Here is a 21,469-nt window from a genome sequence, read left to right on the forward strand (position 1 = left end):
ATGAGAGACTCCCTCATGGGCATACAGGAGGGATTCTGTGCTATGCTACTCTGCTGCTGAGTATGCTGAGTATGCATGCCCAGTGTGGAACACACCTCACCATGTCAAAATGGTGGATGTGGCTCTTAATGAGACATGCTGCATTATCACTGGGTGTCTGCGCCCTACACCACTGGAGAAATTACACTGTTTGGCTGGTATTGCATCACCTAATATCCGCCGGGAAGTAGCAACCAATAGTGAAAGGACCAAGACAGAGACATCTCCGACCCATCCTCTGTTCAGATATCAGCCAGCATGCCAATTTATTTATTTGGGGTTCTTCTACCCCGCCCTTCTCACCCCGAAGGGGACTCAGGGCGGCTTACAAAGGCAGAGGCACAATTCGATGCCTGCATCATAAAACAATGCCTTAAATCAAGAAATAGCTTCCTAAGATCTACAGAGATATTTGCAGGAACACCTCAGCATGCAAGAGTCCAAAAGTGGCAGGCAAAAACCGAGAATCTCAAGCCTCCCTCCTGGGCACATAGAAAACTGGGTGACTTGGAAGGCGCTGAATAGACTACACCACTGGAGAAATTACACTGTCTAGCCGGTATTGCACCACCTGACATCCGCTGGGAAGTAGCAGCCAATAGTGAAAGGACCAAGGCAGAGACATCTCCAGCTCATCCCCTGTTTGGGTATCAGCCAGCACGTCAACGACTTAAATCTAGAAATAGTTTTCTAAGATCTACAGAGATATTTGCCGGAACACCTCAGCAAGCAAGAGTCCAAAAGTGGCAGGCAAAAACCCAGAACCTCAATCAGTGGCTGAGACCGGATGAGAGACTCACTCCGGGGTATACAGAAGACTGGGAGACTTGGAAGGTGCTGAACAGACTGTGCTCTGGCACCACGAGATGCAGAGCCAACCTTCAGAAATGGGGCCACGAAGTGGAGTCCACGACATGCGAGTGTGGAGAAGAGCAAACCACTGACCACCTGCTGCAATGCAGCCTGAGCCCTGCCACATGCACAATGGAGGACCTTCTATAGCAACTCCAAGGGCACTCCAAGTGGCCAGATACTCGTCAAAGGACATTACATTACAATACATTACAACCGAACCCCCAGTTTGCCTCTGATATGATAAATAAATACCTGTTGAATTCGTAGATATCTTCAATATTGCAAAACAAGGCATTGACCTGTTCGGGTTTGAGTGGCAGCTGCCCACAGTCGATGATGCAGCCGAGGTAATCCTGTCAGAAGAGAGATAAACAAATGAGACATACAAACACCTTGCAATGGAGAGGCAATGGGGAGACATCCCACATCAACCTGGGAGTCTCCACAGGTGTATGGCTGCAAATCCCCACCAATATGGGAAACTATAGCTTTTTTTTTAAAGGCCTTTAGATAATTTGGAGTGCTGTTTAAATGCATTTGGAATCTCTTTAGGGATGGCCAAAGCAATTTAAAACATCTTTATTAATGACTTAGATGAAGGGTTAGAAGGCAAGATCATCAAGTTTGCAGACGACACCAAATTGGGAAGGATAGCCAAGACTCCAGAGGACAGGAGCAGGATTCAATTCTTGACAGATTAGAGAGATGAATGGCCAAAACTAACAAAATGAAGTTCAACAGGGACAAATGCAAGATACTCCACTTTGGCAGGAAAAACGAAATGCAAAGATACAGAATGGGGGACAATGCCTGGCTTGAGAGCAGTACGTGTGAAAAAGATCTTGGAGTCCTCGTGGACAACAAGTTAAACATGAGCCAGGAATGTGATGTGGCGGCAAAAAAAGCCAATGGGATTTTGGCATGCATCAATAGGAGCATAGTGTCTAGATCCAGGGAAGTCATGCTCCCCATGCTCTGTTCTGCTTTGGTTAGACCACACTTGGAATATTGTGTCCAATTCTGGGCACCACAATTCAAGAGAGATATTGACCAGCTGGAATGTGGCGACTCAAATGATCAAGGGTCTAGAGAACAAGCCCTATGAGGAGCGGCTTAAGGAGCTGGGCATGTTTAGCCTGAAGAAGAGAAGGCTGAGAGGAGATATGATAGCCATGTATAAATATGTGAGAGGAAGCCACAGGGAGGAGGGAGCAAGATTGTTTTCTGCTTCCCTGGAGACTAGGACGCAATGGAACAATGGCTTCAAACTACAAGAGAGGAGATTCCATCTGAACATGAGGAAGAACTTCCTGACTGTGACAGCCGTTCAGCAGTGGAACTCTCTGCCCAGGAGTGTGGTGGAGGCTCCTTCTTTGGAAGCTTTTAAACAGGGGCTTGATGGCCATCTGTCAGGGGTGATTTGAATGCAATATTCCTGCTTCTTGGCAGAATGGGGTTGGACTGGATGGCCCAGGAGGTCTCTTCCAACTCTTTGATTCTATGATTCTATACACAAACTGGGAAGGGTCTCACGCAGAAGAAGTTTTCAACTTGGATTGCTTTTAAATGACACGTGAGCCCGCTTCGGTCTCATTCGGGGGGATATAAATGTGCATCCCCATCATCTTGCTGTTCTATAGCCTCTCCCAAGTCTGTGATTTGATGAAAACGTCCATATAGATGCACATTAGCATTTTTTTTAATTAGAAGAAAGGCACATTGGCATTTTTATCATAAAAAAGAAGAAAGTAATATGGGAGAATAATAATAATGAGAAGAAGAAGAAGGAGAAAAAGAAGAAGAGAAAGAAGAAGAGGGGGGAGAAGTACGGGAAGAAAAAGATGAGGAAGAAGAGGAGAAAGAGGAAGAAGAGGAAGAACAAGAGGAAGAGGAGGAGGAAGAAGAGGGGGAGAAGTACAGGAAGAAGAGGAGGAGGAGGAGGATGAAGAGAAGGAGAAAGAGGAAGAAGTGGAAGAGGAGGAAAAAGATGAGGAAGAACAAGAGAAAGAGGAAGAAGAGGAGGAAGAAGAGGGGGAGAAGTACAGGAAGAAGAAGAGGAGGAGGAGGAGGATGGAGAGAAGGAGGAAGAGGAAGAAGAGGAAGAGGAGGAGAAAGATGAGGAAGAACAAGAGAAAGAGGAAGAAGAGTAGAAAGAAGAGGGGGAGAAGTACAGGAAGAAAAAGAAGAGGAGGAAGAAGAGGAGGCGAAAGAGGAAGGAGAGGAAGAGAAAGAGGAGGAAGAAGAGGGGGAGAAGTTCAGGAAGAAGAGAAGAAGAAAGAGGAAGAAGAGGAGAAAGATGAGGAAGAACAAGAGGAAGAGGAAGAAGAGGGGGAGAAGTACAGGAAGAAGGAGAGGGGGAGAAGGAAGAAGGGAAGAAGAAAGAGGAAGAAGAGGAGGAGGAGGAAGAGGAAGAAGGAGAGGAAGTGGAAGAAGAGGAAGAGGAGAAAGAAGAGAAGAAGAAGAGGAGGAGGTGGAGGAGGAAGAAGAAGAAGGAAGAAGGGGAGGAAGAGACAGAGGAAGAGGAAGAAAAGGAAGAAGAAGAGGAAGAAGAGGAGGAGAAAGAAGAAGAAGAAGAGGAGGAGGAGAAGGAAGAAGAAGAAGAAGAAGAGAAGAGGGAGGAGGAGGAGGAAGGACAGGAGAAAGAATAAGAGGAGGAAAAGAAGGAGGAAGGAGAGGAGGAGGAATAAGAGGAGAAGAAAGAAGAGGAAGGAGAGAAGGAAGAGGAGAAAGAAGGAGAATAGGAACGAGATGAGGAAGAGGGAAAAGAAGAGAAGGAGGAGGAAGCGAAAAAAAAGGAGGTGGTACTATAGTCCCTTCCAGTATTATGATTCCATGAAAATGCCCGTGTAAGTGTAAAACGTTATGTGTGAATGGGATATAACATTTTGCATGTACACTGGTGTTTTCATTAGAAGAAGCATAGAGTATAAATGCCAAGGAGGAGGAGGAGGAAGTACGTACTCAAGTCCCTCCCAGTTCTATGATTCTGTGAAAACACCCATGTAAATGTAAGACGTCATGTGTGAATGAGTCCATCCTGGGGTTCAACAATCAGGGTCAACGCACCAAAGTTTTAGAGAAGTGGAAGAAACAGACGCCCTCTCCCCAGCCAAAGAGACCGACTCCATTTGCTCTGCTCTGTCTACCCAACCATCCCATACTTTGTGGTCCCAAGAGAGACCAAAGAATTCCAGAAATTCCAACAAAAGCAAGCCGTTGAGGGAAGAAAAGCCAGGATGGAGGAGGATTGCAAGTGTTCAAACTTACTCTTCTGGGGGGGAAAGAGGACGCAGTCGTATACAAACCAGTGTATTCAGGAGACAACTTTTTCTCCATCCAAATCCAGTTGCAAAATTCAACTAGAGTAGATCCAACAGGGAGTGCATCTCCATAGTGTTGCCCTGGCTCAAACCCTGGGAGTTGTAGTTTGGTGAGGCACTAGCACTCTGTCAGAGAAGGCCAAAGACCTTGTGAAACTACAACTCCTATAGTTCCATCCCATTGGGCCAGGGCAGTTAAAGTGAGGTCAAAACTGCATTCATTCAACAGTATAGACCAGTGGTTCTCAACCTTGTGACCACTCCAAAATGGCCAGGCGACCCCCCCTGGGGGTTGTGACCCCCAGGTTGAGAACCGCTGGTATAGACGATGCACTCATACAAATTGCTAGAGAACACATACCCATATTTACTCACGTCTCCTGGCTGTTAGGAATTGTGGGAGTTGAAGTCCAAAACACCTGGAGGACCCAAGTTGGCCCATTCCTGCTCTAGGATCACATCTTTCCTCTCTTAAGCCTTTCAGTGTACTGTGCTATGAACACATGTCAATAAGAACTGCAAAAAAAAATCTGCGAAGCCCACCTCCTCCAAGATGAACTGAACCACCTCAACTGGGCTTTACAGGCCAATGGAGACTCCACCTCAGACATCAGAAGAGCTGCAAGACCACCGAGAAGAAGCCACGAGAGTCAAGACGAAGATCCACCAGAGGAAAAGGGTTCTTGCCAAACAACAAGGGAATCACTGACCGCAGAGGAAACACAACATACAAACTATCTATAGACTCACCAAGAAAATCCAACAACTGCTCCGTTCAGCAAAGGACAAGAAGGATCCTCTCACCTCTGCAGGAGTCTACCATATACCATGCAGCTGTGGACAAGTCTACATAGGGACCACCAAACATGGCATTGCCCAACCACGAATCAAGGAACATGAAAGGCACTGCAGACTCCTTCAACCAGAGAAGTCAGCCATAGCAGAGCACCCAATGAACCAGCCTGAACACAGGATATTATTTGAGAACACAGAAATGCTGGACCACACCAACAACCACCATGTCAGACTACACAGAGAAGTCATTGAAATGCACAAGCATGTGGACAATTTCAACAGAAAGGAGGAAACCATGAAAATGAACAAAATCTGGCTACCAGTATTTAAAAAAACTCTAAAATTGCAACAGCAAAACAGCAGAGAGGAAACAAACAAGGACATCTAATCACCTCTCAACAAAAGTTTGCTCCAGGCACAGTCAGCCCATTGTATGCTAATCAAGGTGGTCAGTTGAAACATTCACAACTAGCTCCAACAGACAAGAGTCCTTTGTCCCACCCTGGTCCTTCCACAGATATATAAACTCTTTTTCCTAGTTCCAACAGACCTCACTACCTCTGAGGATGCTTGCCATAGATGCAGATGAAACGTCAGGAGAGAATGCCTCTAGAGCATGGCCATACAGCCCGAAAAAACCTACAACAACCCAACTGTTATTTTTTCAAACTGAGGTACATGCAATGCATGTACCAACTATCTAGATGCATCACATTCTGGTTTTAAACCTGGCCATGGTACTGAGACGGCTTTGGTTGCCTTGGTGGATGACCTCCGAAGAGAGCTTGGTCCTACTGGATATCTTTGTGGCTTTCAATACCATCGACCATGGTATCCTTCTGGGGTGGCTCTCCAGAATGGGTCTTGGTTGGGAGCATTGCTCTGCAGTAGCTCTGTTCCTTCCTGGAGGGTCACTCCCAGTTGGTGAAGCTGGGGGATAACTGCTCAGACCCGTGGTCTTTGACCTGTGGGGTCCCACAAGGTCCATTCTATCTCCCATGCTTTTCAATATCTACATGAAACCACTGAGTGAGGTTATCCGGAGTTTTGGAGTTGGGTGCCATCTGTATGTAGATGACACCCAACTCTACTACTCATTTCCACCGAATTCCCTTACCTCCACGACCCTCAAGGGTCACTCTGGACCGTGCTCTGACCTACAAGAAGCACTGCCTGAATATCAAGCAAAAAGTGGGTGCTAGAAACAATATCATACGAAAGCTGACTGGCACAACCTAGGGATCACAACCAGACACAGTGAAGACATCTGCCCTTGCTTTTGCTACTCTGCTTCTGAGTATGCATGCCCAGTATGGAACACATCTCAACACGCTAACACAGTGGATGTGGCTCTTAATGAGACATGCCGCATTATCACGGGGTGTCTGTGCCCTACACCACTGTCTAGCCAGTATCGCACCACCTGACATCCGCCAGGAAGTAGCAGCCAATAATGAAAGGACCAAGGCAGTGACATCTCCAGCCCATCCCTTGTTTGGGTCAACGACTTAAATCAGCACGTCAACGACTTAAATCAAGAAATAGTTTTCTAAGATCTACAGAGACACTCCCTGAAACACCTCAGCAAGCGAGAGTCCAAAAGTGGCAGGCTCAAACCTAGAACCTCAACCAATGGCTGATATCAAATGAGAGACTCCCCCCTGGGCACACAGAAGACTGGGGGACTTGGAAGGCGCTGAACAGACTGCGCTCTGGCACCACGAGATGCAGAGCCAACCTTCTGAAATGGGGCTACAAAGTGGAATCCACGGCATGTGAGTGCGGAGAAGAGCAAACCACTGACCACCTGCTGCAATGCAACTTGAGCCCAGCCACATGCACAAGGGAGGACCTTCTTGCGGCAACACCAGAAGCACTCCAAGTGGCCAGATACTGGTCAAAGGACATTTAATCAACTACCAAGCTTGCAAATTCTGTGTTTTGTCTGGTTGCTTGTTTGTTTTGTTAAAAATGTAATACAAATGTCTGGTTGCTGATGACACGATAAATAAATAAATACCTCCACGATGCTCCGGAGATCCCGCACGTAGGCTTGCTCCGTCTCGACGATCTCCAACACCACCCGGTCCAGGTGCGAGAGCTTCATCCGCCGTTCTTTGGCCCTCCCGGGGTGGTCCTTGGGGTACCCAGGGACATCCAAAAGGGCCACCGGCGTCAGGTCCAAGCTGATATCGCTCCCGTTTTGGTGCGCGTATGAAGACGGCGGAGGCGGCGGACAACCGATGAGCCCTCCGCTGCTGCCGAAAGCACTATGGCTGTCCTGGAGTGAAGCCGAGGAGGCGGAAGAGCTCAGGCTGACCGGGCGGTCGCTGTCCGAACAGACGGTGTTGACCGAGGTGCAGCTGCCCAACATGGGGTCGGAGGCCATGCCAGCACCGATGCCGCCCAGCGAGGAGACCGACGAGGGCCGGGGCGCTGCTTGGAGACATAAAGAGAAAAGGTGTGCTTTTAAAGGTCTTGCAAATCAAGCATTCTCAGAGTTAGAAACATCCAAATTCCATACGACTCATAGTTAAGAACGGGGATGAGACAAGAGCAAGTGAGAGCAAACTCCCGCTCGGAAGGAAGAGTTATTATCATGGAATGAATGTTCAAAAGCAGTGTTTCTCAACCTTCCTAATTCCGCGACCCTTCATACAGTTCCTTATGTTGTGCTGACCCCCAACCATAACATTATTTTCGTTGCTACTTCAGAACTGTCATTTTGCTACTGTTGTCCCGTGATATGAGATTAGGTCTCTGGTTGGAGAGAGCTAAGGAAAAGTTAATGTAGTGGTTCTCAACCTTCCTAATGCTACGCCCCCTTAATACAATTCCTCATGTTGTGGTGACCCCCAACCATAGCATTATTTTCATTGTATTGTCGAAGGCTTTTATGGCTGGAATCACTAGGTTCTTGTGGGTTTTTTCGGGCTATAGAGCCATGTTCTAGACGCATTTCTCCTGACGTTTCGCCTGCATCTATGGCAAGCATCCTCACACCTCTGAGGATGCTTGCCATAGATGCAGGCGAAACGTCAGGAGAAATGCGTCTAGAACATGGCTCTATAGCCCGAAAAAACCCACAAGAACCTATTATTTTCATTGCTACTTCATCACTGTCATTTGGCTACTGTTATGAATCATCATGTAAATATCTGATATGTAGGATGGATTTTCATTCACTGGACAAAAATTGGCACAAATACCCAATATGCCCAAATTTGAAAAGGAGCCCCTGATGGCGCAGTGGGTTGAACTACTGAGATGATGAACTTGCTGACCGAAAGGTCACCGGTTCAAATCCATGGAGCGGGGTAAGCTCACACTGTTAGCCCCAGCTTCTCCCAATCTAGCAATTCGAAAACATGCAAATGTGAGTAGATCAATAGGTACTGCTGTGGCAAAAGGAGGAGTCAGACATGACTGGACTTAATGTCAGGGGAAAACCTTTACCTTTACTACCCAATACACTCAAATTTGGCTACTGGTGGGGTTGGAGAGGGATTTATTTTGTCATTTGGGAGTTGTAGTTGCAGGTATTTATAATTCACCCACAATCAAAGAGCATTCTGAACTCCACCAATGATGGAATTGAACCAAACTTGGCACACAGAACTTCCACAACTAACAGAAAATACTGGAAGGGTTTGGTGGGCATTGACCTTGAGTTTTGTCAGAGGGGTTTTCAAAGACCATCAGTATTTTCTCTGGGTCATGTGGGTCATTGTAGGAAGTTTGGTCAAAATCTATCCTTGGTGCAGTTCACAATGCTCTTTGATTGTAGGTGAACTATAAATCCCAGCAACTACAACTCCCAAATGTCAAGGTCTATTTTCCCCAAACTCCACCAGTGTTCATATCTGGGCATACTGAGTATTCGTGCCACGTTTGGTCCTGATCCATCACCGTTTGAGTCCACAGTGCTGTCTGGATGTAAGTGAACTACAATTCCAAACTCAAGGTCAATGCCCACCAAACCTTTCCAGTATTTTCTATTGCTCACAGGAGTTCTGCGTGCCAAGTTTGGCCTAATTCTATCAGTGGTGGGGTCCATAATGCTCTTTGATGGTAGGTGAACTATAAATCCCAGCAACTACAACTCCTAAAAGTTAAGGTCTATTTCCCCAAAACTCCACCAGTAATCACATTTGTGCATATTGAGTATCCATGCCAAGTTTGGTCCTGAACCATCATGGTTTGAGTCCACAGTGCTTCTCTGGATGTAGGTGAACTACAACTCCCAAACTCAAGGTCAATGCCCATCACACCCTTCCAGTATTTTCTGATGGTCATGAGAGTTCTGTGTACCAAGTTTGGTTCAATTCCATCGTTGGTGGAGTTAACAATGCTCTTTGATTGTATTGATTGTTGGTCATGGGAGTTTTGTGTGCCAAATTTGGTTCAACTCCATCGTTGGTGGAGTTCAGAATACTCTTTGATTGTAGGTGAACTATAAATCCCAGCAACTATAACTCCAAAGTGACAAAATCAATGCTCTCCCCAACCCCACCAGTATTCAAATTTGGACATATCGGGTATTTGTGCCAAATTTGGTCCAGTGATTGGAAACACATCCCGCATATCAGATATTTTGATGATTCATAACAGGAGCAAAATGACAATTATGAAGTTGCAACGAAAATAATGTTATGGTTGGGGGTCACCACAACATGAGGAATTGTATTAAGGGGGCGCAGCATTAGGAAGGTTGAGAAACACTACATTAACGTTTCCTTAGCTCTCTCCAACCAGAGACCTAATCTCATATCACGGGACAACAGTAGCAAAATGACAGTTGTGAAGTAGCAATGAAAATAATGTTATGGTTACCTCTAAGTAGCTATAACACATACACAATGTGTCTATTAAAACCTAAAGGGAAGTAATGCTCCCCATGCTCTATTCTGCTTTGGTTAGACCACTTTACCTGGAATATTGTGTCCAATTCTGGGCACCACAATTCAAGAGAGATATTGACAAGTTGGAATGTGTCCAGAGGAGGGCGACTCAAATGATCAAGGGTCTGGAGAACAAGCCCTATGAGGAGCGGCTTAAGGAGCTGGGCATGTTTAGCCTGAAGAAGAGAAGGCTGAGAGGAGATATGATAGCCATGTATAAATATGTGAGAGGAAGCCACAGGGAGGAGGGAGCAAGCTTGTTTTCTGCTTCCTTGGAGACTAGGACGCAATGGAACAATGGCTTCAAACTACAAGAGAGGAGATTCCATCTGAACACGAGGAAGAACTTCCTGACTGTGAGAGCCGTTCAGCAGTGGAACTCTCTGCCCCAGAGTGTGGTGGAGGCTCCTTCTTTGGAAGCTTTGAAACAGAGGCTGGATGGCCATCTGTCAGGGGTGATTTGAATGCAATATTCCTGCTTCTTGGCAGAATGGGGTTGGACTGGATGGCCCATGAGGTCTCTTCCAACTCTTTGATTCTATGATTCTATATACACACACACAAAAACACATATACACAAACTGGGCCACAGCAAAACATTCATCACACAAGAAAAATGACAGTTGTGAAGCAGCAACGAAAATAATGTGATGGTTGGGGTTCACCACAACACGAGGAACTGTATTAAGGGGTCGCGGCATGAGGAAGGTTGAGAAACACTGCTCTAAGTAACCAAAACACATACACAATGTGTCTATTAAAACCTAACGTAAATAAACATTAGCATAGAATTAAATACGGGACTTGCTCAAACGGCATAATTAAAAACAATGCAATCATTTTTAGATATCCTGTTAAACTACGTAAGGCACACACACAACACCTGAATGTCCATCTGTCGGGAGGGCTTTGATGGTGTCTTGCTGCATGGAGGAATTAAACCAGATGTCCTTGGGGTCTCTTCCAAATCTACGATGCAAGGATGTGTGCAAAACCCGCTCCCGTCTCTCTTTGCAGCATCCTTTTGTGGCCTTTTCTCACCTTTTGAAGCTGGCTGTGGTTTTCCTCGCAATGCAACCTGGGAGGAGGCTTCAGTGCGAGAAGCACCTTTGGCCGCCTTTTCCGCCACATCTCCCCCTTCTTCTTCCTCATCTCGACCTATTGTTTCCTCCTCCCACCACTCTAGAAAAGTTCTGCACAAATAGCTGTGTTTGCAAGCAAAAATTTCCTTTTGCAAAACTTTGCAAAAGGGCGAGCGAATGCAAAAGGTTTGCAGCACAATTGTGCACAGAATCAGCCTTGCCCTGCAAAAGGTTTTCATCAGGAGAGGATTCACTGAATCTATGGGTCATATAACCTAGAACAGGGGTCCTCAAAGTTTTAAAACTGGGGGCCAGTTCACTGTCCCTCAGACTGTTGGAGGGCCAGACTATAGTTTAAAAAAATTAATTGAAAAATCCCTCTGCACATTGCACATATCTTATTTGCTGTGTGGAAGGGTTCTTTCTAGCCCTCTTTAGGCAGTAATTCCAGGAGCAGAGAAGGGGAAATCTTCCTATTTCTAGTCTGAACAAAATCTGGCTACCGGTATTTAAAAAACTCTAAAATTATAACTGTAAATACAGAACAATACTCAAACACAAGGGAACTCCAGACAAGAAACATTCAGGACCAGCTAATCACCTCTCAACAAAGGATTCTCCCTAAAAACTGCCAGGCTATGAAATGGCAATCAAGGTGGCCAATTGAAACATTCATACCTACCTCCACTAAAACAGTGGATGCGGCTCTTAATGAGACATGCTGCATTATCACGGGGTGCCTGCGCCCTACACCACTGGAGAAATTACACTGCCTAGCCGGTATTGTACCACCTGACATCCACCGGGAAGTAGCAGCCAATAGTGAAAGGACCAAGGCAGAGACATCTCCAGCTCATCCCCTGTTTGGGTATCAGCCAGCACGTCAACAACTCAAATCAAGAAATAGCTTCCTAAGATCTACAGAGATATTTGCAGGAACACCTCAGCAAGCAAGAGTCCAAAAGTGGCAGGCTCAAACCCAGAACGTCAATCAGTGGGTGATACCAAATGAGAGACTCCCCCCTGGGCACACAGAAGACTGGGTGACTTGGAAGGCGCTGAACAGACTGCGCTCTGGCACCACGAGATGCAGAGCCAACCTTAAGAAATGGGGCTACAAAGTGGAATCCTCGACATGCGAGTGCGGAGAAGAGCAAACCACTGATCACCTGCTGCAATGCACCCTGAGCCCTGCCACATGCACAATGGAGGACCTTCTTGCGGCAACACCAGAGGCACTCCAAGTGGCCAGATACTAGTCAAAGGACATTTAATCAGCTACCAAGTTTGCAAAATTTGTGGGGTTTTTTTATCTGTTTGTTTGTTTTGTTCTGTTAGAAATGTAACACAATGTTCTGGTTGCGGATGACACGATAAATAAATAAATACCTACCTCCAACAGACAAGAGTTCTTTCTCCCACCCTGGATCTTCCACAATTTTCCTAGTTAAAGGTTTTCCTCTGACATGAAGTCCAGTCATGTTTGACTCTGGGGTGTGGTGCTCGTCTGCATTTCTAAGTCGAAGAGCCGGCATTGTCCGTAGACACCTCCAAGGTCATGTGGCCGGCATGACTGCATGGAGCGCCGGGGCAGCCCCGCACGGCCTACTCGCGTGTAAAGAACCTCACGGGTCCGATGGGCAGCGTGAGCCAGCCAAGGGAGGCTGCCCCGGCGCTCCATGCAGTCATGCTGGCCACATGACCTTGGAGGTGTCTACGGACAACGCTGGCTCTTCAACCTAGAAATGCAGATGAGCACCACACCCCAGAGTCAGACACGACTGGACTTCATGGCTGGCTGGCTCACGCTGCCCGTTGGGCCTGATGGATAGCATGAGCCAGCCAAGGGAGGGGCACTGTGGGGGGGGGGGGGCGCACTCCTCCTCCGTGGGCCGGATAAGTGCCCTTGGCGGGCCGGAAGTGGCCCGTGGGCCGTAGTTTGAGGACCCCCTGACCTAGAATATCAAGGCAGACAATCCATAATATCTGCTTTGAACTGGGTAATCTGAGTCCGCATTGCCATATAATCCAGTTCGATATGAGTTTTATACATCTGTGTGGAAGTGGCCTTAAAGACTTGGAAAGGAATGCAAAAGGTTTGCAGCACAATTGTGAACAGAATATGCTTTGCACTGCAAAAGGTTTTCACCAGGATAGGATTCACTGAATCTACGTGGCTTTCCAACTCTTTAAGGTCTTTTCCACACAGCTGTATAAAACCCACATCGAACTAGATTATATGGCAATGTGGACTTCTTTTTTTTTTTTTTTGGTCGTGTCAGGAGCAACTTGAGAAACTGCAAGTCGCTTCTGGTGTGAGAGAATTGGCCGTCTGCAATAACCCAGAATATCAAGGCAGACAATCCACAGTATCTGCTTTGAACTGGGTTATCTGAGTCCACATTGCCGAGCCCCCGATGGCAGTGGGTTAAACCCTTGTGCATGCAGGACTGAAGACTGACAGGTCGCAGGTTCGAATCCAGGGAGAGGCGGATGAGCTCCCTCTCTCAGCTCCAGCTCCCCAAGCAGGGACATGAGAGAAGCCTCCCACAAGGATGGTAAAAACATCAAATTATCCGGGCGTCCTCTGGGCAACGTCCTTGCAGGCGGCCAATTCTCTCACACCAGAAGCGACTTGCAGTTTCTCAAGTTGCTCCTGACATGACCAAAAAAAAAAAAAGTCCACATTGCCATATAATCTAGTTTGATGTGGGTTTTATACAGCTGTGTGGAAAAGGCCTTAAAGAGTTGGAAGGGACATTTGAAAGGCTAACCTTCTTTTGCCAGGCAGAAAGACACCATCAAATAAACATAAACATACTACTACTACTACTACTACTACTGATAATAATAATAATAATAATAATAATAATAATAATAATAATGGTAGTCCCAGAGGTGATCGGCACACTGGGTGCAGTGTCTGAAGACCCTGGCCTGCACTTAAAAACAATCAACACTGACAAAATCGCCATCTGTCAGATGCAAAAGGCCACTCTACTTGGATCTGCACACACTATTTGCCGATACATCACACAGTCCTAGACTAATATGATGTAAAGATTGAATTGCAAAGACTCTGGCACAAGCCAGTCAAAGTGGTCCCATTGGTGATCGGCACACTGGGTGCAGTGCCTGAAGACCCTGGCCTGGACTTAAAAACAATCAACACTGACAAAATCACCACCTATCAGCTGCAAAAGGCCACCCTCCTTGGATCTGCACACATTATTTGCTGATACATCGCACAGTCCTAGACACTTGGGAAGTGCCCAACAAAAGTGATCCAATACAATAGGCCAAACTTTGCCCATGCCTGGGATAATCCACATTATTTGCTTTGAACTGGATTATATGAGTCTACACTTCCATATAGTCCAGTTCAAAGCAGAAAATCTGGATTTTATGTGGCAGCGTAGAAGGGGCCTTAGGGCCTTTTCAGATAGTCCCTATATCCCAGTATCTGATCCCAGATTTTCTGCTTTAAACTGGATTATATGAGTCCCCACTGCCAGATAATCTGGGATAAACAGAAAACCTGGGATCAGATCATGGGATTTACAGCCTGTCTAGCGAGCAATCATATCCTCAAGTTGTACATAGAATTGCATTGAAGACCTACAAATGCTTAGCAGAATAACAACAACAACAACAACAACAACAACAACAACAACAAGGTACTTTATATATCTTAAAGGAAACTCAAAGTGGAAATATGACTATGAGAAACTTCCACTGGAGGTTGACTATAGAGATATGCTGCAGGGTGCAGAAAACTCCCAGAGAGGTGTCTTAGGGTGTCTACACTATAGAATTAATGCAGTTTGAGACCCCTTGAACCGCAATGGCTCACTGCTATGGAATCATAGAGGCTATAGTTTGTAGTTATAGCACTCTTTGGCAGAGAAGCAAATGTCCCTGCAAAACTACAACTCCTAGGATTCCATTACATGGAGCCATGGCATGTTCAAGTGGTGCCAAACTGGATTAATTCAACAGTGTAGATGCACCTTGAGTTAGAAATACTCACCTGTTTTGCCTCCCTTCTTGGTGCTGCCCCTTCGGGCTCCTTCGGGCATGTTGACGCGGTCTTCGGCGCCCGTCCTGCAATAATAATATTATTAATATTAATATTAATAATAATAATATATTTGCAACATATATAAAAGAGGGATCCTATACTACTGTTTTCTTTAGTAACTGTTTCCAACCCTTTCCAATAACTAATCTATATAAATAAAAATGTAATGTTCGTTTGTGGTATTAACAGAACTCAAAAACCACTGGACGAATTGACACCAAATTTGGACACAAGACACCTAACAACCCAATCTATGTCCTTCACTCAAAAAAAATTGATTTTGTCATTTGGGAGTTGTAGTTGCTGGGATTTATAGTTCACCTACAATCAAAGAGCATTCTGAACCCCACCAACAATAGAATTGGACCAAACTTGGCATACAGGACCAACAGAAAACACTAGAAGGGTTTGGTAAGCATTGACCTTGAGTTTAGGAGTTGTAGTTCACCTACATCCAGAGAGCACTGTGGACTCAAACAATGATGGATCTGGACCAAACTTGGCACGAATATTCCATATGCCCAAATATGAGCACAGATGGAGTTTGGGGGAAACATACCTTGATATTTGGGAGTTGTAGTTACTAGGATTTATAGTTCACCTACAATCAAAGAGCATTCTGAACCCCACCAACGATGGAATTGAACCAAACTTGGCACACATTTCTCCCATGACCAACAGAAAATACTGGAAGGGTTTGGTGGGCAGTGTCCTTTGGTTTTGGAGTTGTAGTTCACCTACATCCAAAGATCACTGTGGACTCAAACAATGATGGATCTGGACCAAACTTGGCACAAATACTCAATATGCCCAAATGTGAACACAGGTGGAGTTTTGGGGAAATAGATCTTGACATTTGGGAATTGTAGTTACTGGGATTTGTAGTTCACTTACAATCAAAGAGCTTTCTGAACCCCACCAATGATAGAATTGGGTCAAACTTGGCACACGGAATTCCCCTGACCAACGGAAAATACTGGATGGCTTTAGTGGGCATTGCCCTTGAGTTTTGGAGTTATAGTTCACCTACATCCAGAGAGCACTGTGGACTCAAACAATGATGGATCTGGACCAAACTCTACATGAATACTCAATATGCCCAAATGTGAACACTGGTGGAGTTTGGGGGAAATAGCCCTTGACATTTGGGAGTTGTAGTTACTGGGATTTATAGTTCACCTACAATCAAAGAGCATTCTGAACCCCAACAACGGTGGAATTGAACCAAACTTGGCACACAGTTTTCCCATGACCAACAGAAAATACTGGAAGGGTTTGGTATCAGCCATTACTTGAGGTTCTAGGTTTGAGCCTGCCACTTTTGGACTCTCTCTTGCTGGGGTGTTCCAGCAAGTGTCTCTGTAGATCTAAGAAAACTATTTCTTGATTTAAGTCGCTGACATACTGGCTGATACCCAAACAAGGGATGGGCTGGAGATGTCACTGCCTTGGTTCTTTTAATATTGGCTGCTACTTCCTGGCAGATGTCAGGTGGTGCAATACTGGCTAGACAGTGTAGTTTCTCCAGTGGTGTAGGGCGCAGACACCCCGTGATAATGTGGCATGTCTCCTTAAGAGCCACATCTACTGTTTTAGCGTGGTGAGATGTGTTCCACACTGAGCATGCATACTCAGCAGCAGAGTAGCATAGCGCACGGGCAGATGTCTTCACTGTGTCTGGTTGTGATCCCCAGGTTGTGCCAGTCAGCTTTCGTATGATATTGTTTCTAGCACCCACTTTTTGCTTGATATTCAGGCAGTGCTTCTTGTAGGTCAGAGCTACAAGTATTGTAGAAGGCTTTCATGGCCGGAATCACTGGTCACTACCTCTGAGGATGCTTGCCATAGATGCAGGCGAAACGTCAGTAGAGAATGCCTCTAGAACATGGCCATATAGCCCGAAAAAACCTACAACAACCCAATAATAATAGTTTTTCTTCATGTTCAGTTAAAATGATAAGTCAACACTTAAATGCATCACATCAACTCCATAATAATAATAATAATAATAATAATAGATGCTGTTTTTATGTTACTAAAAGCAAGGCTGCAAGAAGCAAGACTTGCAATGGGTTACTCTCTTTACGTGGATGTACAACTGCCATATAATGTAGTTTGAAGACGGCATGATATGGTCAGTGTAGACTCATATAATGTATCATATGGATCTACGCTGACCGTATGATGCCATGTAGATCTATCCAAAGAGAACAACCCATCGCAAGCCTTGCATTTTCCGCCTCTGGCGCAGGAAAGTCCTCATCTGGCGAAGGAGGCGGAGGTTTTGCTTGCCTTCCCCGACCTGCCGCCTTTTCTTGAATCAAGTCATTGTTTCTCAGACGCGGCGACCTTTTCGCCCTTCGCCTCCACAGGATGGGTGACGCAGCAGCCCCAGTTTACCCTGCAACTTGCGAGGGTTTTTACAAGACTTCCTTGGTTTGGAACAAAGGCCTTTGTGCAAGGAGAGGACAGGCATGGCCATCCGAGGAAGGCGGCCCGTCGATGCACCTACAACACTGTCAAATGCATGCAGTTTGGCACCACTTGCACAGCCTTGGCTCCATCCTATAGAAGCCTGAGCTTGGCGGTTTTGCAAAGCCTTTAGCTTTCTGTGCCAAATACACGCAGTTCCAGAGTTACAAACGTCCGACTTACAAACTACTCATAGTTAAGAATGGAGGAGAGACAACAGGAAGGGAGAGAAGTCTACCCTTCGGAAGGGAAATCCCCTCCTGGAAGAGTTATTACCATGGGGAAAAGGCGTCTCCACTGAAGCTTTATCTCCAATCCTTGTTTCCACAACAAGCCAAATTTTCCAAAATTCAATTATGACAGGAATAGAAAGGGTGGTGCAATCTTCTGAACAGAGGCAGAGACAGCAAAGGACACCTCAGAGGGGTTTTCACCCTTCCCTATGCTATCCAAATCAGAAGAAGATCTGCAAGTCAAGGTTACAACAACATCTGTTATAGAACTCCAGTATGCTGATGACAACGTCCTCTGTGCACATTCAGAAGAAGACTTACAAGTCATTCTAAACATCTTCGCAGAAGCATACGAAAAGCTCAGCCTGTCATTGAACATCAAGAAAACCAAAGTGCTCTTCCAGAAGTCAACAGGCAATCATACAATCATAGAATCAAAGAGTTGGAAGAGACCTCATGGGCCATCCAGTCCAACCCCATTCTGCCAAGAAGCAGGAATTTTGCATTCAAATCACCCTTGACAGACGACCATCCAGCCTCTGTTCAAAAGCTTCCAAAGAAGGAACCTCCACCACACTCCAGGGCAGAGAGTTCCACTGCTGAACGGCTCTCACAGTCAGGAAGTTCTTCCTCGTGTTCAGATGGAATCTCCTCTCTTGTAGTTTGAAGCCATTGTTCCATTGCGTCCTAGTTTCCAAGGAAGCAGAAAACAAGCTTGCTCCCTCCTCCCTGTGGCTTCCTCTCACATATTTATACATGGCTATCATATCTCCTCTCAGCCTTCCCTTCTTCAGGCTAAACATGCCCAGCTCCTTAAGCCGCTCCTCATAGGGCTTGTTCTCCAGACCCTTGATCATTTTAGTTACCCTCCTCTGGACACATTCCAGCTTGTCAATATCTCTCTTGAATTGTGGTACCCAGAATTAGACACAATATTCCTGGTGTGGTCTAACCAAAGCAGAATAGAGGGGTAGATCTGCAAGTCACTCTAAACACCTTCGCAGAAGCATACGAGAAGCTTGGCCTGTCATTGAACATCGAGAAAACCAAAGTGCTGTTCGAGCAGTCACCAGTCAATCCCTCCCCAATGCCAGAAATACAGCTTACTGGTGTAACATTAGAAAATGTGGACCATTTCCGCTCCCTTGGCAGCCACCTCTCCACCAAAGTCAACATCGACACCGAAATACAACACCGCCTGAGCTCTGTGAGTGCAGCATTTTTCCGAATGAAGCAGAGAGTGTTTGAGGACCGGGACATCCGTAGGGAGAACAAGGGCCTTGTTTATAAAGCTATTGTCCTCCCAACCCTGCTAAATACGCTTGCGAAACGTGGACTGTCTACAGAGCGTCATACAGGGAGCACACCACCCCCCTGCTGTGTCATCTCCACTGGCTGCCGGTTCAGTTCCGAGCACAATTCAAGATGCTGGTTTTGACCTACAAAACCCTTTACGGTTCCGGTCCAGTGTATCTGTCCGAACGCATCTCCCTCTACGTCCCACCCCGGAATTTGAGATCATCTGAGGAGGCCCTGCTCTCGACCCCACCGCTGTCACAAGTGAGGCTGATGGGGACGAGGAGCAGGGCCTTCTCAGTGGTGGCCCCTCACCTGTGGAACTCACTCCCAGGGGAAATTAGGGCATCAACATCCCTCCTCTCCTTCAGGAGGAAAGTAAAGACGTGGTTGTGGGCAATCTGACAACTAGATAAGGACAATCAGACGATTAGGACTGACAGGACTGACAATGTGGAATTGGAATTTGGACTATGAGATAGCGAATGCTGGCCGTCAATGAGGAGTAATTGGGTTTGTGTTGGTTTTATTGTTGTAATGCAGGAGCTGTGGTTTAATTGTTAATTGATGTTAATTTGTTTTTACTACTGTTATGTGATGCCGGCATCGAATTGTGCCTTTGTAAGCTGCCCTGAGTCCCCTTCGGGGTGAGAAGGGCGGGGTAGAAGTAACCGAAATAAATAAATAAATAAATAGTCTACTTTGACTTAGAGTAAGCATATTCCGGTAAATAAACAATAACTATAACAACAACCATCACATAATAACCAGAAATAAGTTTCTTGCGCCTTTGGAGGGTCCTTAGGATAGGAAAAAAGGGCTCCTAAATATAAAAATAGACTGCACCAAAAAACACCTATGTGGTTCTCCCCCAACGAAGCATATCATAAAAGGGAAATACCCCGGAATGTATGGCTTACATATAATCAACTTCTAAACATTAACGGACAGGAAATAACACTAAAATCAAGAGAGGAACTGAATCAGGTAGATTCTACCATCTCATGGTTTCATTACCATCAGATCAGAGAAAACTACAAGGTAGATAAAATATTAGGCTTCGAAACAAAGAAATCCTTCTGGGATAAAATACTAACAACTGATACAAAACTTATAAGAAAAATATATAACCAGCTATTAATCTGGGCCACAGAGACAGAGCAAAGTTGGTCAAGAGACATAGGCCAATCGATACCACTAGTAGATTGGGAAAAAATATGGAAAGATAAAATCAAATACACATATGCCACAGACCTAAAGGAGAGCTGGTATAAGATCTTTTATAGATGGTACCTAACACCCGAGATACTAGCTAAAATTAATAAGGACAAAACAAAAGACCGGTGTTGGAAATGCGAAAAGGAAAAAGGCATATTTCTACACATGTAGTGGAATTGTAAAAAGGTAAAAAAATACTGGTCACAGATCCATAGGATGATGGAGAAAATATTAGAGATAAAATTTGAATTAAGACCTTTTCCTGTTCCCTCTTTTCTCAATGGCTGTGAATATCAGAATAATCACAACCCCAATTCCAATGGCCTATATTTGAAGGGACAAAGCCTTCCTCTGGAGCCAAAGAACTGGTTTGAAGGCGCTTGAGACTTCTCAACGTCATCCAGGTTGATCTGAACATGAAGCATAAGTCTCAAGGGTAAGAACCTCAGAATTGGTGCTGAGAGGTAACTTAATCAAAGGCTTTAGAGCCAAGTCCCTTTCTCACGTCCATCTGATAGAAAGTTTGATGGTGGAATGGAAAAGGATAAGCTCCGCCCTCCTCCAGGAAGAGGTGGAGCCAAGCAATTGAGCTGAGGAAGTAATATAATAACTGATACAAAACTTATAAGAAAAATATATAACCAGCTATTAATCTGGGCTACAGAGACAGAGCAAATCAAGGCCAACATGATAAGTTGGTCAAGAGACATAGGCCAATCGATACCACTAGTAGATTGGGAAAAAATATGGAAAGATAAAATCAAATACACATATGCCACAGACCTAAAGGAGAGCTGGTATAAGATCTTTTATAGATGGTACCTAACACCCGAGATACTAGCTAAAATTAATAAGGACAAAACAAAAGACCGGTGTTGGAAATGCGAAAAGGAAAAAGGCATATTTCTACACATGTGGTGGAATTGTAAAAAGGTAAAAAAATACTGGTCACAGATCCATAGGACGATGGAGAAAATATTAGAGATAAAATTTGAATTAAGACCAGAAACACTACTACTAGGACTCCATAACCTCAAATTGGGAAAAAAAACGAGGATAAAATATTTTTCTATTTAACAACAGCTGCTAGGATGGTCCTAGCAAAAATGTGGAAAACTAAAGAGATCCCAACATTGGAACATTGGACCAGCAAGATAATGGACATAATAAACATGGA

The 21,469-nt window shown here is 45.2% G+C and overlaps 1 protein-coding gene across 3 annotated transcripts in view; it reads right to left on the minus strand.

Moving 5' to 3' along the window:
* The window catches only part of LOC132781205 (pleckstrin homology domain-containing family G member 2), a 106,133-nt gene that overhangs the window by 50,552 nt on the left and 34,112 nt on the right, over positions 1-21,469 (minus strand). For 2 of the 3 annotated variants that reach the window (XM_067461455.1, XM_067461454.1), the window contains 3 exons: positions 15,023-15,096; positions 7,030-7,448; positions 1,147-1,247 (listed from right to left, as the gene is read on the minus strand). In XM_067461455.1, coding sequence (XP_067317556.1) covers positions 1,147-1,247; positions 7,030-7,448; positions 15,023-15,071 — 569 coding nt within the window. In that variant the 5' untranslated portion in view covers positions 15,072-15,096. The remainder of the gene's footprint in view (positions 1-1,146; positions 1,248-7,029; positions 7,449-15,022; positions 15,097-21,469) is intronic. The other variant, XM_067461456.1, reaches the window with a different exon arrangement.

The sequence above is a fragment of the Anolis sagrei genome, chromosome Y (genome assembly GCF_037176765.1).
Source record: "Anolis sagrei isolate rAnoSag1 chromosome Y, rAnoSag1.mat, whole genome shotgun sequence".
Taxonomy (NCBI): Eukaryota; Metazoa; Chordata; class Lepidosauria; order Squamata; family Dactyloidae; genus Anolis; species Anolis sagrei.